Source organism: Poeciliopsis prolifica, unplaced genomic scaffold, assembly GCF_027474105.1.
Source record: "Poeciliopsis prolifica strain line A6 unplaced genomic scaffold, Auburn_PproV2 SCAFFOLD034, whole genome shotgun sequence".
NCBI classification, from domain to species: domain Eukaryota; kingdom Metazoa; phylum Chordata; class Actinopteri; order Cyprinodontiformes; family Poeciliidae; genus Poeciliopsis; species Poeciliopsis prolifica.
Genome location: NW_026562409.1, coordinates 319,287 through 332,693, shown reverse-complemented (window position 1 = coordinate 332,693; position 13,407 = coordinate 319,287). Strand labels below are relative to the sequence as shown.

General features: G+C 47.6%; 3 protein-coding genes across 8 annotated transcripts; all 3 read left to right on the top strand.

Moving 5' to 3' along the window:
* The first annotated feature begins 1,087 nt into the window (after nucleotides 1-1,087).
* On the top strand, nucleotides 1,088-2,775 carry nupr1b (nuclear protein 1b). Of its 2 annotated transcripts, XR_008607424.1 has the most exons (4): nucleotides 1,088-1,263; nucleotides 1,326-1,516; nucleotides 1,685-1,773; nucleotides 2,537-2,775. XR_008607424.1 is itself a non-coding variant. In XM_055052065.1 (2 exons), exons 1-2 carry the CDS (start codon nucleotides 1,167-1,169, stop codon nucleotides 1,451-1,453), a joined length of 225 nt encoding a protein of 74 aa, XP_054908040.1. In that variant the 5' UTR covers nucleotides 1,088-1,166; the 3' UTR covers nucleotides 1,454-1,546. The 2 variants fall into 2 exon arrangements, 1 of the variants encoding a protein (XP_054908040.1); XM_055052065.1 differs by lacking the exons at nucleotides 1,685-1,773; nucleotides 2,537-2,775 and having other exon boundaries at nucleotides 1,326-1,546.
* A 101-nt stretch (nucleotides 2,776-2,876) lies between these two features.
* On the top strand, nucleotides 2,877-7,812 carry sgf29 (SAGA complex associated factor 29). Of its 4 annotated transcripts, XM_055052063.1 has the most exons (11): nucleotides 2,877-3,197; nucleotides 3,494-3,561; nucleotides 3,652-3,739; nucleotides 3,812-3,887; nucleotides 4,258-4,330; nucleotides 4,407-4,471; nucleotides 4,557-4,686; nucleotides 4,960-5,106; nucleotides 5,201-5,236; nucleotides 6,781-6,946; nucleotides 7,359-7,812. In XM_055052063.1, the coding sequence occupies exons 3-11, from the start codon at nucleotides 3,674-3,676 to the stop codon at nucleotides 7,473-7,475; spliced, it is 876 nt and encodes a 291-aa protein (XP_054908038.1). In that variant the 5' UTR covers nucleotides 2,877-3,197; nucleotides 3,494-3,561; nucleotides 3,652-3,673; the 3' UTR covers nucleotides 7,476-7,812. The 4 variants fall into 4 exon arrangements, with proteins under 4 accessions (XP_054908038.1, XP_054908037.1, XP_054908039.1 ...); XM_055052062.1 differs by lacking the exon at nucleotides 3,494-3,561; XM_055052064.1 differs by having other exon boundaries at nucleotides 3,494-3,739; nucleotides 6,784-6,946.
* A 198-nt stretch (nucleotides 7,813-8,010) lies between these two features.
* On the top strand, nucleotides 8,011-13,341 carry nfatc2ip (nuclear factor of activated T cells 2 interacting protein). Of its 2 annotated transcripts, XM_055052059.1 has the most exons (9): nucleotides 8,231-8,976; nucleotides 9,699-9,785; nucleotides 9,857-9,914; nucleotides 9,993-10,131; nucleotides 10,228-10,308; nucleotides 10,388-10,607; nucleotides 10,830-10,974; nucleotides 12,094-12,221; nucleotides 12,297-13,341. In XM_055052059.1, the coding sequence occupies exons 1-9, from the start codon at nucleotides 8,965-8,967 to the stop codon at nucleotides 12,456-12,458; spliced, it is 1,032 nt and encodes a 343-aa protein (XP_054908034.1). In that variant the 5' UTR covers nucleotides 8,231-8,964; the 3' UTR covers nucleotides 12,459-13,341. The 2 variants fall into 2 exon arrangements, with proteins under 2 accessions (XP_054908033.1, XP_054908034.1); XM_055052058.1 differs by having other exon boundaries at nucleotides 8,011-8,976; nucleotides 12,094-13,341.
* The last annotated feature ends 66 nt before the right edge of the window (nucleotides 13,342-13,407 follow it).

The window sequence follows — 13,407 nt, the reverse complement described above, 5'->3', positions numbered from 1 at the left end:
TCATGTTTGACCTGCTGCAGCACATTAACAGGTTCATGTTTGACCTGCTGCAGCACATTAACAGGTTAATGTTTGACCTGCTGCAGCACATTAACAGGTTCATGTTTGACCTGCTGCAGCACATTAACAGGTTCATGTTTCCTGCTGCAGCACATTAACAGGTTCATGTTTCCTGCTGCAGCACATTAACAGCTTCATGTTTGATCTGCTGCAGCACATTAACAAGTTCATGTTTTCTGCTGCAGCACATTAACAGGTTCATGTTTCTGCTGTTAACAGGTTCATGTTTTCTGCTGCAGCACATTAACAGGTTCATGTTTTCTGCTGCAGCAGGAAAACAGGAAACCAACCTTCCTGTTTCCTCTGACGTTGCTCTGCTGTGATGAAACTGACGCTGCTGTAGAATCTGCAGCTTCGTCAGTCGATGGTCAAGAAGCAGCTGTGAAGATGATCAGGGTCAGGAGGTCAGGAGGTCAGGAGGTCAGGAGGTCAGGACTATGAGAAACCTGCAGCTGTTGCTGGTTGGTTTCTAGAAAGCAGTTCCATGTTGACAAACAGCTGGAGAAAAACATTCAAATGTTTCTGAATCCAATAAATGTTTTGAGAAAAGATGCATTGATTATCTGTTGCTTTCTGTTTCTGTGGATAATAAAACTTTAACTCTCAGATTTACCTGAGAAAATAAATTCAGAAATGTGTAAAGAGCAAAAGCAAAGCGGGAGATTCAGAGCTGTAAAAATAATTTATGAAGATAAATGTTTTATTTCTAAGTGCAGCAAAAACTAAATTACAATTTTGGTAGAAATTTGGTGAAAAACAAAAATTAAACTCTTGATTGTAAACTGAATTTATTTGTGGAATAAAACAAAGAGTTTCTTCATGTTTCTCTTCATGATTTATTCCTGGATTTGATGGTTAATTTGCTGGTTTTTATAAGTCAGGAGATAAATTCACCTTTTCTGTCCATGTTAGTGTGGAAACGAGCTGGACGCGTTTCTGACGCACCAGGAGGAGGAACCAGGAGGAGGAGGAGGAGGAATCGGGAGGAGGAGGAGGAACCGGGAGGAGGAGGAGGAACTTATAAAAAGTCACCCGGAGCAAGCAGAAAAACAAAGCAGCAGCAAAACCAGCACAGAACCGAACCGAACCGGTCCAGAACAGCAGCCATGAGCCACGTCAACGTGAAGAACCTGAAGCTGACCCAGTTCGAGGAGGAGCATTACGATGAGTATGACCGCTACAACCTGACGGACAAATACTCAGGTGAGGTTCTGCTGCTCTGCGCTTCACGCGGATTCAAACTAACGGTTCTGTTTGCGGCGCAGAGGGTTCGGCCCGCAAAGGCAGAACCAAGAAGGAGGCCAGCGACAACACGAACCGCCAGAACCCTGCAGGACACGAGAGGAAGATCGTGGACAAACTGCAGAACAGCGAGAAAAAGGCCAAAGAGTGAAAGCCGAGGCAGCAGCTGCTGAACGCCGAGAGTCTGCATTGCATCATTTTAATGACGTCAGAAGTAAAATAAACTGAAAAGATTCAAAACTTTCATTTGATGCTTTTATGCTGAACATCTGAGGCGATGTTTGATTTTTCTGTCTTGGTTCTCTGTCTCTCTGTCTCTGTCTCTCTCTCTGTCTGTCTCTCTCTCTCTGTCTGTCTCTCTGTCTCTACCTGCACGCTACAGGTGTTCTAAGCTCCGCCCCTTGAGCCTCATCATGGCAGGTTGTCTGTGGCTTTTTTCCAAGTACAAAGTCAACATTGAATCTGTATCTGGTGCGTCTGGTGAAATGTCACCTCTGGCTTTGGTCAGAAATCTCATTTAACTTTAACCTTTGACCTCTCATACCAGGATATTTTTATCAATGCTTATACAAACATCTGCCGATTTGGAAAGCCTGCTTTATTTTGGGAAACTGGATGTTTATTTAGTCGTTTTATTTGTTGATTATGTCTTTAAAAGTTTAACTGAACAAATTACTTATGAGATCTGGAAAAGCATTTCAGAGCTCAAGTCCTTGTTTCCCGTCCTGCAGCTGCACGAAAACTCTTGATGTTTCCCAGAAAGAGTTTCTGAAATGCTCAGATCTTCACAACTTATTGATCTGAAATATTTCGAAATCTTTGTGTCAAAAAATATTTCAAAAATCCAGAGGATTTTAGGCTTTGATTGTTCCAATCAGCAGTGGACCACTAAGGTGTGTGTGTGTGTGTGTGTGTGTGTGTGTGTGTTGTATATGTGTGTGTGTATATGTGTGTGTGTGTATATGTGTGTGTGTATGTGTGTGTATATGTGTGTGTGTGTGTGTGTGTATATGTGTGTGTGTGTATGTGTTTTTGTATATATGTGTGTGTGTGTGTGTGTGTGTGTGTGTATATGTGTGTGTGTGTGTGTGTATATGTGTGTGTGTGTGTGTGTATATGTGTGTGTGTGTGTGTGTGTATATGTGTGTGTGTGTGTGTGTATATATGTGTGTGTGTGTGTGTGTGTGTGTGTGTGTGTGTGTGTGTGTGTGTGTGTGTGTGTGTGTGAACCCAGGCCCGGTCGGATGGATCTTCCTGGTAATGGACCACGGTCTCCTTGGTGATGGATTGAGATGTTTGGCGCTCCACCTGGTTGACCCTGCGGAGCCGTTGACTCGCTGACCCCTGCAGCTGCTGAGGCTGACCTTTGGGTCGGCGTGCTGCAGAATCCGGACCGGCACCGCGGCAATGCAGCAGCTTGGAGATGCTTGTTTTTATGAGATACAGTTTTATTATTAAAGGATTTTAATCGGATCATAGTTTCTGTTTTGCTTTGTTTGTGTAAATTATCAGTTATATTTTGTGTAAAGTGACCAGAGGAAATTTCTAGTTAGGGAAAAGGATCTTTGGAATGACATGAATAAATAAATATTCCTGAAACATAATAAAACTAGAGACTTTATGTCTATCAAACTAATTTGATGTTTTGCATAATAAACCTTCAATATGCACCTGAATGTGTAAAAAAATTAAAAAGTACAATACTGCTTTTATAATATAATATAGCTGTGTGCACAGAGGAAACGGCGCTGACATGAAATTAAAACATTTACCAACTCTGACCTGAGGCAGGAGTGGTGGCGCTGTTGCCGTTTTGAACCCAACACCCCAAAAGAAGAACTCGATGCTAATCCGAGGTTAGCTCTGGGCTCGGAAACACATAAACAAGCTGCTTGGTGAGTGTTTTAGAAGCTTTCTAAGAAATAATCTGAAAATGTATCAATGTCACTAATGTTTCAGATGATCATATTTATGTAGAATATGCGCATTTGGGATCATTATACGATTAAACACGAACAGCTGCTGCTAATCGCATAACGGCTCGTTAAGTTTCAATATTTTAAATCCCGTCAGAGCATTTTGACCTGATCCGGGTTTCAAATGCTGCTTTACTCTGCAAAGAAAAGAAACATTGGTCATAACTAGAGGTCAGTTAAGAGCTTAAATAATGTAATATTAATCAAATGTGCAGCTCGTCCAGGCGGTGAAAGACCTCTGACCTCCTCTGACCTCCTGTGACCCCAGTCCCTCCGTGCTGAGGTCAATGCGTTCAAACTAAAACTGGAAAAGTGTAAGTTTTCATGTCATAAACGAAGAGAGAAACTAATCTGCTGCCTGTTTCTGTCCCAGTTCTTCCATCAGCTGCAGCAGCATGTCAGCAGATACGAAGATCGCTGAGCTGCTCACTGAGCTCCACCAGCTCATCAAACAGACTCAGGTGAGTTCGGCCTGCTCACCTGGCCGGAGCCCGGAGGAGCAGGGCCAATGAAGCTCCTGTTTGCTGTTTCAGGAGGAGAGGTCACGCAGCGAACACAATCTGCTGAACATCCAGAAGACCCACGAGAGGATGCAGACGGAGAACAAGAGTCAGTCAGGCTGCCGCCGCCATGTTGGCTCAGGCTTCATGTGGGAGCAGGATGGAGGCTCGCAGTCCACCGTTAACCGGAGCTGATGTCCTTCCACTCACGTTTCAGGCTGCAACGCTGTCCAAGAAAGTTTTTCCTTGGACCTCTGACCCTTCCTTTTTATGGGTCAGAGGTCACTGCTGGCCATCTGAAGCTGTTCCTCCAGGACCTTCAGGGTTCCAGGATCTCTCATTTAGCTCATCCTGACTTCACTCTGCCTCCAGCCTTCTCTCCACTTCTCTTGGGAAGCGTTGCGGCCTGAAAAGAGGAGCCTGACTGGCTGTGATTGGTTTCCATCAGGTGTTGCTAACTTGTCCTCTGTCTCCTGCAGCGTCTCCATACTACCGCACCAAGCTGAGGGGCCTGTACACCACAGCGAAGGCCGATGCAGAGGCCGAGTGCAGGTGAAACACTTCCTGTAGTTTGGTGAATCTGGTGAATCTCCTGCTGATGCAGCTGTTCTCCGTCTCCCTGCTGCAGCATCCTGCGCCACGCTCTGGATAAGATCGCTGAGATCAAGTCTCTGCTGGAGGAGCGGCGGATCGGTAGGTCCAATTCCTCTTCCAGTGAGGATCGATCTCCTAGTGCCAGATCTCCTCCTCAGCAGCGCTGCGTGTTTTTGCTCCTCAGCTGCTAAGATGGCTGGAGTTTACAGCGACAGCGACCCCCCCAGGAAGACCATGAGGCGCGGCGTCCTGATGACGCTGCTGCAGCAGTCAGCCATGACGCTCCCGCTGTGGATTGGCAAACCTGGAGAGAGGTACCGCCTGGTGGATCTGGATCCAGAACTTCCCCTGTTGCTACTTTGTAACAATCAGTTCTGGATTAGGGTTTAGAGAGTTCTGATCCTTCAGAAAATGTTTTGACCCTGATGCTAACTTCAGTTAGCCTGTGATGAAAATACAAGCTAACTGCAGTCTCCAGTGTTTCCACCATCTTATTTTACATCTGAATCAAATGTTTCTCAAAGTTGATTGTTCAACTAACTGTGGCTGATTTGACCTCTGACCTCCTGGCTCTCGGACCTCCCCAGCCCCCCTCCTCTGTGCGGCGCGATCCCGGCCAGCAGTGACTACGTGGCCAAGCAGGGCGATAAGGTGGCGGCGCGGGTCAAGGCCGTGGATGGAGATGAGCAGTGGATCCTGGCCGAGGTGGTCAGCTACAACCACTCCACCAACAAGTGAGCTCCGGTCCGGTCGGGTCGGGTCCGGTTTATCCAGACATCATGTTGGTCTGCAAGCAGCTCAGCTTCTCCTGCTCTGCTCTCTCTGCAGGTATGAAGTGGACGACATCGATGAAGAAGGAAAAGAGTGAGTTGGTTTTTGGTTCTGGTCCGGGTTCAAACTGGGCCAGAATCTCTGGTAGCTGAGAGGAACTGCTGCAAGATGGAATCATCCAATCAGAGAGCAGATCTCTGCAGTCGCTCCAGTTTTCAGGGAAATGAATGTCATGTCATCAGATCCCATCATTTTCACGCTAACGCTTCATTGTGAGTTTAGAACAAATTGAACGTCGGGTTTGTGATGCTGACTCCCACCTGCAGGTGGCAGCGTTTCTGCTCCTCTCCCTGGCTTGATGTCCTGAGGCCTCCTTATCAAACACTGAGCAGGTTTCACTCTAAAACGTTTGGACAAATTTAGAAAGAAAACTCTGGATGTATAAAACCTGGTTACACCTGCGCACCTTTCCTCGATTCATCCTGACTTACAGGAAGCAGCTGTAAGTCCCTAACCCTAACCGCCGTCGCCTCCATAAAAACATTTCATGTGAATTAGTAGAAATACCCGGACGTCTCCCTGAAGCAGCAACCATGGCAATGTCTTTGTTTGTAGCACAATAGTATTTATAATAAGTTTATATTTTATTTAAAAGGTGCTTTCAGGTAACATAGGGTCACCTCACAAAAATAATAATACATTTTAAAGACAAAAACTCCAAATGAAAGAATAAATAATAAAATCTTTAAACCTGAATACAGGAAGCAGAACAGAAGCTTCGTTTACAGGGTAGAGATGCTTTCTGTCCACAAGGCGGGTCAGCCGGACCGGAACCGGTACCGGAACCGGTACTGGAACCGGTACCGGTTCAAGTTCTGCTCAGAGTCCCAGGATGATCAGTCTGGATCAATCTAAACGCCAATAAACCAGCAGATCAATATGATCTCTGATCAATGGCTCCATGTTCTCCATCAGAGCCACAGTAGCAGCTATACCTGAGATTATTGATCACCTGCAGTAATCAAACCTATTGATCAGCCCTGTTTTCTCTGCAGTGAGAATAAATGAGCCATAGATTCATTCAGACGAATCGTTTTGTCTTTATGAGACAACTGAGCTCAATTCTTATTTACATGTTGTGATGTTTACACATCTTTATGTTATTTATTTTGTGTTGGCTTATTGTCTGAGGAGAAATCGGTTCAGTTTCATCGTTTAAAGAATAAAATATTAGAGTCAGAGGTCACGATGCTTCCTGGTCTAAATGTTCAGCTTTCAGTTTGTTCAGGTGAGATTTGACTCTGTAGTTTATTGTTTTCACGTCAGAGAAAAAGTGCACATATATAAACAAACTTTGACAAAAAGTTCATCTTTAAACATGCCGACTTGAGCGTAAAATATGGCGCCGCACATTTTTGTGTGAACGGCGCTTTAACGTGAGGCCCCAGGTCTGTGGGCAGCAGCATGTAGTCACGTTTCCCATCATGCATCAGTGCAGTTTTGGGAGTTATTCAGCACATGTTGCAGTAATGAACTGGAACACTGAAGGAAATCTACAACCTGCTCCTTTTTCTTCTGTCTGTAGATTTTAGAATCAGTTTAAATGTGAAATTCCTGACGGCGGCTCTGGTTCCCAGCAGGAGGCACACGCTGAGCCGCCGCAGGATCATCCCCCTGCCTCAGTGGAAGGCCAACCCGGAGACCGACCCGGAGGCGCTGTTCAGCAAGGACCAGCTGGTTCTGGCCCTCTACCCACAGACCACCTGCTTCTACCGCGCCCTGATCCACACGCCGCCGCACAGGGTGAGCCTCCAGCAGCACACGCCCTGGAAACCAGCTGTTAAAGGGCCAGCATCACCCAAATGTTTTTGATCTTGTTAAGAAGTTAGAACATCAGAATGTTTGAGGAATCCTTTAATCTCCATGGCAAAGAGCAGGAGCTTCTTAAAGAGACAGACGACCAATTTCAGCATGTTCAATTAGGAAGTCAAATTTCTCTAAAGTTGTATTAGATGTGTGTGTATATATACATATAAATACCAACTGAAGGTCACATAGTTACCACATAGTACTCTAAACTGGCGTCGGGTGCCTCAAAGCCCGGCGCTGGCCCTTTAAATGAGCTCCAGGTGCAAGCACTCCAGGTGTGAAACGTTTTTCTGCAGCAGATTTCATAAACTGAGCCGCCGGCTGACCTCAGCGTGTCGTTGTGCAGCCGCAGGACGACTACTCGGTTCTGTTCGAGGACACGTCGTACGCCGACGGATACTCCCCGCCGCTCAACGTGGCGCAGCGCTACGTGGTGGCCTGCAAGGAGAACAAGAAGAAGTGAGGCTGCAGGCGACGGAACAAACTCAATGTTTCCATGGAGCATCACCTGCTGGCCAGTGCAGGAACTGCACGGCGGAGAGTCACTTTTATTTACATGTAAATTGTTGCACAAAATGTCCAGATTTAACTTTGTTCTCATGTCTGCATTGAAGCTTTCTGATGTTTTCATATGAAACATTTTAAATAAATAATTTCATCAGGTTTCTGACATGATGCAACATGGAGGTCGTCTCTACAGGAGCTGCTTCTTACGTTTCTTTGTTCTTATCTTAATATTTCCTATGATTAACTTTTGTACATAATAACATAAGATTCTGAATAAAATTTATTAGTAATTATTTTAGTGATTCAGTTCAGAAACTCGTGTTTCAGCGTCAACTTTTTCTCAACAGAGCAAAACTAATTATTGACAGAAATGCTGGAAAAGCCTGCGACAGACTGGCGACCTGACCAGGTGATCTGACCAGGTGACCTGACCAGGTGACCTGACCAGGTGATCTGACCAGGCGACCTGACCAGGTGATCTGACCAGGTGACCCGACCTCTCGCCCGGAACGCAGCCAGACAGGCAGCAGCACCTCCTGACCCCGCGAGGGAGAGGGTGGTCAGAAAATGGATGGATGTTATGGAGACCAACCAGCAGGCGGGAAGCCGCTGAAGCTTCACACACAGCTGTGTCTAACGGTATTCAGAGGAAGTTGAGTGGAAGGAAAAAGTGCAAAACAGCAGGGACAACTTCAGCATGAAGAAGATTTTCAATAAAAATCCATTTCATTTCATTGGGTTTGGATCAGAACTGGAAACAGACCTCAGATCCAACACAAGCTGCAGCTGTCCCACCTCAGAACCAGAGACATCAGAACCGTCTCACCTGGACCAGGAGAGCCAGAACCTTCTGGCCTCAGTGTCTGGAGGAAGAGTGGACCAGAACCACTAACTTGGTCCAGGGTGGAGATGATTCCTCACTCATTGCTCCATAATCCTGACCCTACATCTGACCCTAACCGCAGACACAATGAAACATTCAGATTCACATTCTAAGACTCAAATCTTTCCAAGAACGTTCAGCAATTAAAAAACTGGCAATAATTATTAAAATTCAAAACCCTTCCCTTTCCGCGCTGCAGTTTGAACTGATGGTAGCTTCAGGCTACCTGGGAATCCTGAGCACCTGGGCATTAATGCTGGATTAGCAAACACTGCGCCCAGGACCCCACGGGCCCCGCGGCCCCACCCACGGTTCGTCTATAAAACATCTGAGTTATCTGAGGAACTACAGCTGGATTTAGAAGTATTTCCCTCCGCGTCTAATGAATCGAAATATTAGACGAGTTTCGTATTTTAATTGCTAAAATACATGAACGTTTCGACATCATTTTAGTTTATGAAGATAAGCTAATATAGTTACTTCCCAAAAGCAGCGCCGCGAAGGTTCTGTCACAGAACATATTCTCCGACAGTCCGTGAATGCAGCACCAGCAGAAACCATCATGGCGGACGCGGTGAGTGTTTTCGAGCAGCGGGAAACGCGGCGGCCTTTAGCGCCGCGTTTCATGATCCAAACGAGAGAAAGTTTCCTCTGAGGCTCAGAACCAGAACATTAGCGTCGCTACATCCAGTTTTCAGAACAAGTGTCTTTTATTAAGGGCTCTAATAAACAGGAAGTGACTGATAATCAGGCTGTTTAATGTCGCTTCTTACCTTTTTAACATGTCATACTCTGATTTAAAGCTTTGCGCTGATTGGTTCAGTCTGGCGCATAATCATGAAATAAATGACGCTGATTAAACTCCGCGAAAAGGACCCGCATGTTAATGTCTGCTTCACGGCCCGTGATGCAGTTCGGTTCCGATCAGCCTGAACCGAAGCGTCAGCGTTTTGAACGCCCTGCTCTGTTGTACAGGACAGTTTGGACCAGATTTAAGTCCTGGTTCACCTGCAGAACAAGCCCACATCACCTTCCCTCCACCACCCAGGCTGCAGGTGCCCTAACCCTAACCCTCAACCCTGACCCCTGACCCTAACCAGGCCAGAAGTGGTGAAAGTAAAATCAGCTCTGCAGAAACTCTGGAGGATTTAACGACACTCTCAGAGTCATTCAATGCATCCATCTTCTCCAGAGCAGCAGCTGATCAGAACCGTCCTCATGAGGTCCAGGTTCTGGAGGTCCAGAACCTCCAACTCCTCCTCAATCTGACCTCTTCAGTTCCTGTCATGTCTTCAGGTGTCCAGCAGCAACCGCCAGCCTTCAGCCAAACGCAGACGCCTCAACCCCGCCGCCATCGTCCCCGTCCCCGTCTACTCCGGCAGGGTAAGACGGTTCTGACCCGGTTCTGACCAGTTTCTGACCCCAGATCTGATGGGTTGTGTCTATGTGTCCAGGTGAGCAGCAGTCTGCAGCTGAAGCCCACAGCATGCCTGCTTGGAAGGAAAAGCTTAGGTGAGGCGCTGCAGCAGCGCTGCCGGCCACCAGGGGGCTCCACCTCTCTGACCGCACGCTGTTTCCACCTCTGACCAGATGATGATGGCGACAAGAGCCTGTGGGCGGAGTTTAACCCCCGGAGGCCCGCCTCCACCACCAGGATGGTGGAGCTCAGCGACTCTGAGGAGGAACCGGAACCCGGGAGGTTCCGATCCAAACCCGCAGGGAACCAGCTGTGAGTTGGACGGCGGCTGGTTCTGCTCAGTCCGGACACAGCACCGCTAACGCAGCACCGCTAACGCAGCACCGCTAACGTCTCTGTTTGTGCCAGAGGATACGCTGGCTGTCCGTCGCCGCCGCCGCCTGAAAGCCCGGTCCAGAAGCAGTCCAGCAAGGCCCGGCGGAAGATCCGGTGAGTCTGGTTCTGGTTCCGGTTCTGTTTGGTCCTGGTCCTGTCCGGTTCTGTCTCAGGCCGTCTGTCCTCTGTGCAGTGAGATCAACAAGAAGCTGCGAGCCGTTAGCACCGTTCTGTCTCCAGAGCCTCTGGACCGGAGAACCGGTCGGCGCCGGAACCGTAGGAACCAGAGGTCCGACCCGAACGACGACAGTGATGTTCTCATCATGAGTCCGGCGGACGGGTCCGACTCGCCGCGGGAGATTCCACTGAAGATCCGCTGCCGGACTGACGTCCACAAGGTTCTGGTGCTGCCGGTATGTTCAGAACCAAACAGGTCCAAAGCTGCTCTGTCCTCCAGAATCACGACTGAGTCACATCCGCAGCCTGTGACCCAGTCGTGGTTCTGGTTCAGAACCACGTGGTTCAGACCAGAACCCGGTCCTGATCCACGGTGGTTCCTGGGTCGGTTCTGTGGAGGACAGTTTGAGTCCGATCGGACCGGAAGTGTGACCCAGTTTGTGGCGGTTCTGTTCCAGTCGACCCGGCTCAGTGAGGTGTTGGGCCGGCTGGCCGCCATCCTGGAAGTCCCGCCCCCTCGCCTGCTGCTGCTGAGGGACGAGCTGGAGCTGCCGGCCGGCGCCACCGTGGCCCAACTGGGCCTCGGCATCGCAGACATCTTGGGTGAGTCACGTGACCTCCGTGGACCGGACCGGACCAGAGTGGACTGGACTAGAGTGGACTGGACTAGAGTGGACCGGACTGGCAAATAATCGGATCAATAACACAAAGGATTTTGTGTTTCAGTTTTAGCTCAGTCAGTTTCTCAGTTTAACAAAATTTAATAAAAATGTTATTTTGTGAGTTTTAGTGAACAATAATCAGGAGATGGTCCGATCGATTGGCCACCGATCGTAATCGGTTGATTTCCGTGAGCAAGTGCATGATCGGTGATCGATCAGTGTGATCGGTGATCGATCAGTGTCATCGATCACAAGACGTGACTTCCAGCCTGGTTGGTTGCAGCTGATCTCCTCCGTCCTTCTCGCTGCGCAGCAACGTGTGATTAGCGATTAGCATCACAAAGCTAAACCAATAATTGAAGCTGCGGAGGGAGACGCTGGTTCTGGCTGGTTCTGTTGGACCGCCGCTGCTGATCTTGCATACGGCGACCTCTGACCCCGAGAGCTGCAGCCGGAACTGAAACGGGTTTTAGTCTGTAACCAGGTTGCTGTGTGTTGCTGACTTCTGACCAGGTGCCTCTAGAAAATGAGATCCAGATCAGAACCGGGCCTACCGGGTCAAACAAAGGAAATAAAAACAGAAAATGTAGTAAAATAATTTTTTGTGTGTAAATTAGATCAATTTATTTCAGATCATTTGTTCGTTTTCCCAGATAACATCCTGACCCGTAGAACCTCCTGACCCATAGAACCTCCTGACCCATAGAACCTCCTGACCCGTAGAACCTCCTGACCCATAGAACCTCCTGACCCATAGAACCTCCTGACCCGTAGAACCTCCTGACCCATAGAACCTCCTGACCCGTAGAACCTCCTGACCCGTAGAACCTCCTGACCCATAGAACCTCCTGACCCATAGAACCTCCTGACCCATAGAACCTCCTGACCCGTAGAACCTCCTGACCCATAGAACCTCCTGACCCGTAGAACCTCCTGACCCATAGAACCTCCTGACCCATAGAACCTCCTGACCCATAGAACCTCCTGACCCGTAGAACCTCCTGACCCGTAGAACCTCCTGACCCGTACCAGAACCTCCTGACTGTCTGTTTGCTGCCAGAATGTGTGGTGATGTCATCAGAGGAGCAGAGCTGCAGTGACGGCGGCGGCTGCAGCAGCGGCGGCTGCGTCAGCGTGAAGCTGCAGAGCAGAGACAGATCTTCCTCTCAGCTCTTCTTCGTCCACAGAGTTCGTACTCCTCTCCCTCATCTTCATCCTCTGTGCCGTTGCGTCCTGACTGTGAAGCGCCTCCTCTCCCACCAGGAGGCGCCGCTGGGCTCCGTGTTCTCCCAGTACCTGTCCCGGCTCCCCGCCGGCGCCCGCGGGTCGGTCCGGTTCCACTTTGACGGCTCCAAGGTGGCGGGCAGCCAGACGGCGGCGCAGCTGGAGCTGGAAGACGGAGACATCATCGAAGTTTGGACCTGAGGCTTCGCCGCCGGCTCGGTTCTGTTGGGCTCAGAAACCATCAAACCCCTGGCGTCCAGTTGGTTCTGACTCCCGGGGTTCTGGTCTTTCTGCAGAACCACAAGTTTACCAGATTGTGTTATAAATAAAGATTCATCCTGCTAATGGCTCATAGCAGAGCTAATCATTAGCTTAGCATTTTTGCTAACTTTAGAAACGTTTAGCTGGCTTAACGTCCTTAAGGTCATTTTTCAAGTACATTTTTTAGCTTTAATTTTAATTCTTGGCCGTTTTGTAAACCTTTACCTAAAAAACGTTCAATATATGTCAAAGTTTTGGTTAATTCTTCAAATAAATGTTTATATTCCTGCTCTTATTTTGAAGTGATTGTTTATGTTGCAATTCCATTTCTTTCTTTTCAACTTACTGAGCAAATAGTAATTATGCAATAAATGAAAGGGTTATTACATAAACCCTGGTGATCAACGCAGGTTAAATTTGGCACTTTAGCATTAGCTTCTGCTAACTGTCATGGTGTTGTTGCGCTTCAGTGTTAGCATAGCTAATGTCTGATTAGCGCTCCTGGGTTGAATTCAGAGCTGGTTCCATTGTTAGCACTGAGCTGATCAAACAAAGTTCACTGATTTAATCCCTGTGATCATTGTTGGATATTTAGCTGGTAAATAGTTCAGGCTGCAAGAGAAACGATTCTGATTCATTCACAAACTTACTTCCTGATTGTATTATTTATTTTGCCACTGTTGTATTTCTGAATCATTGTCTGAATGTTAAATACTGATCTGCAGTCTGGAGACAACAGTGTGACTTTTTATGTACTTTTTATTCTTCATTGAATTTTTTTCATGTACTTTGAGTCTGTAATAAATCTACGTGTCTAAAATAATGGAGTCCTGTTTGTATTATTATTGTGACGCACTACATGTTGCACAGCATCCCGTCATTGAATCCT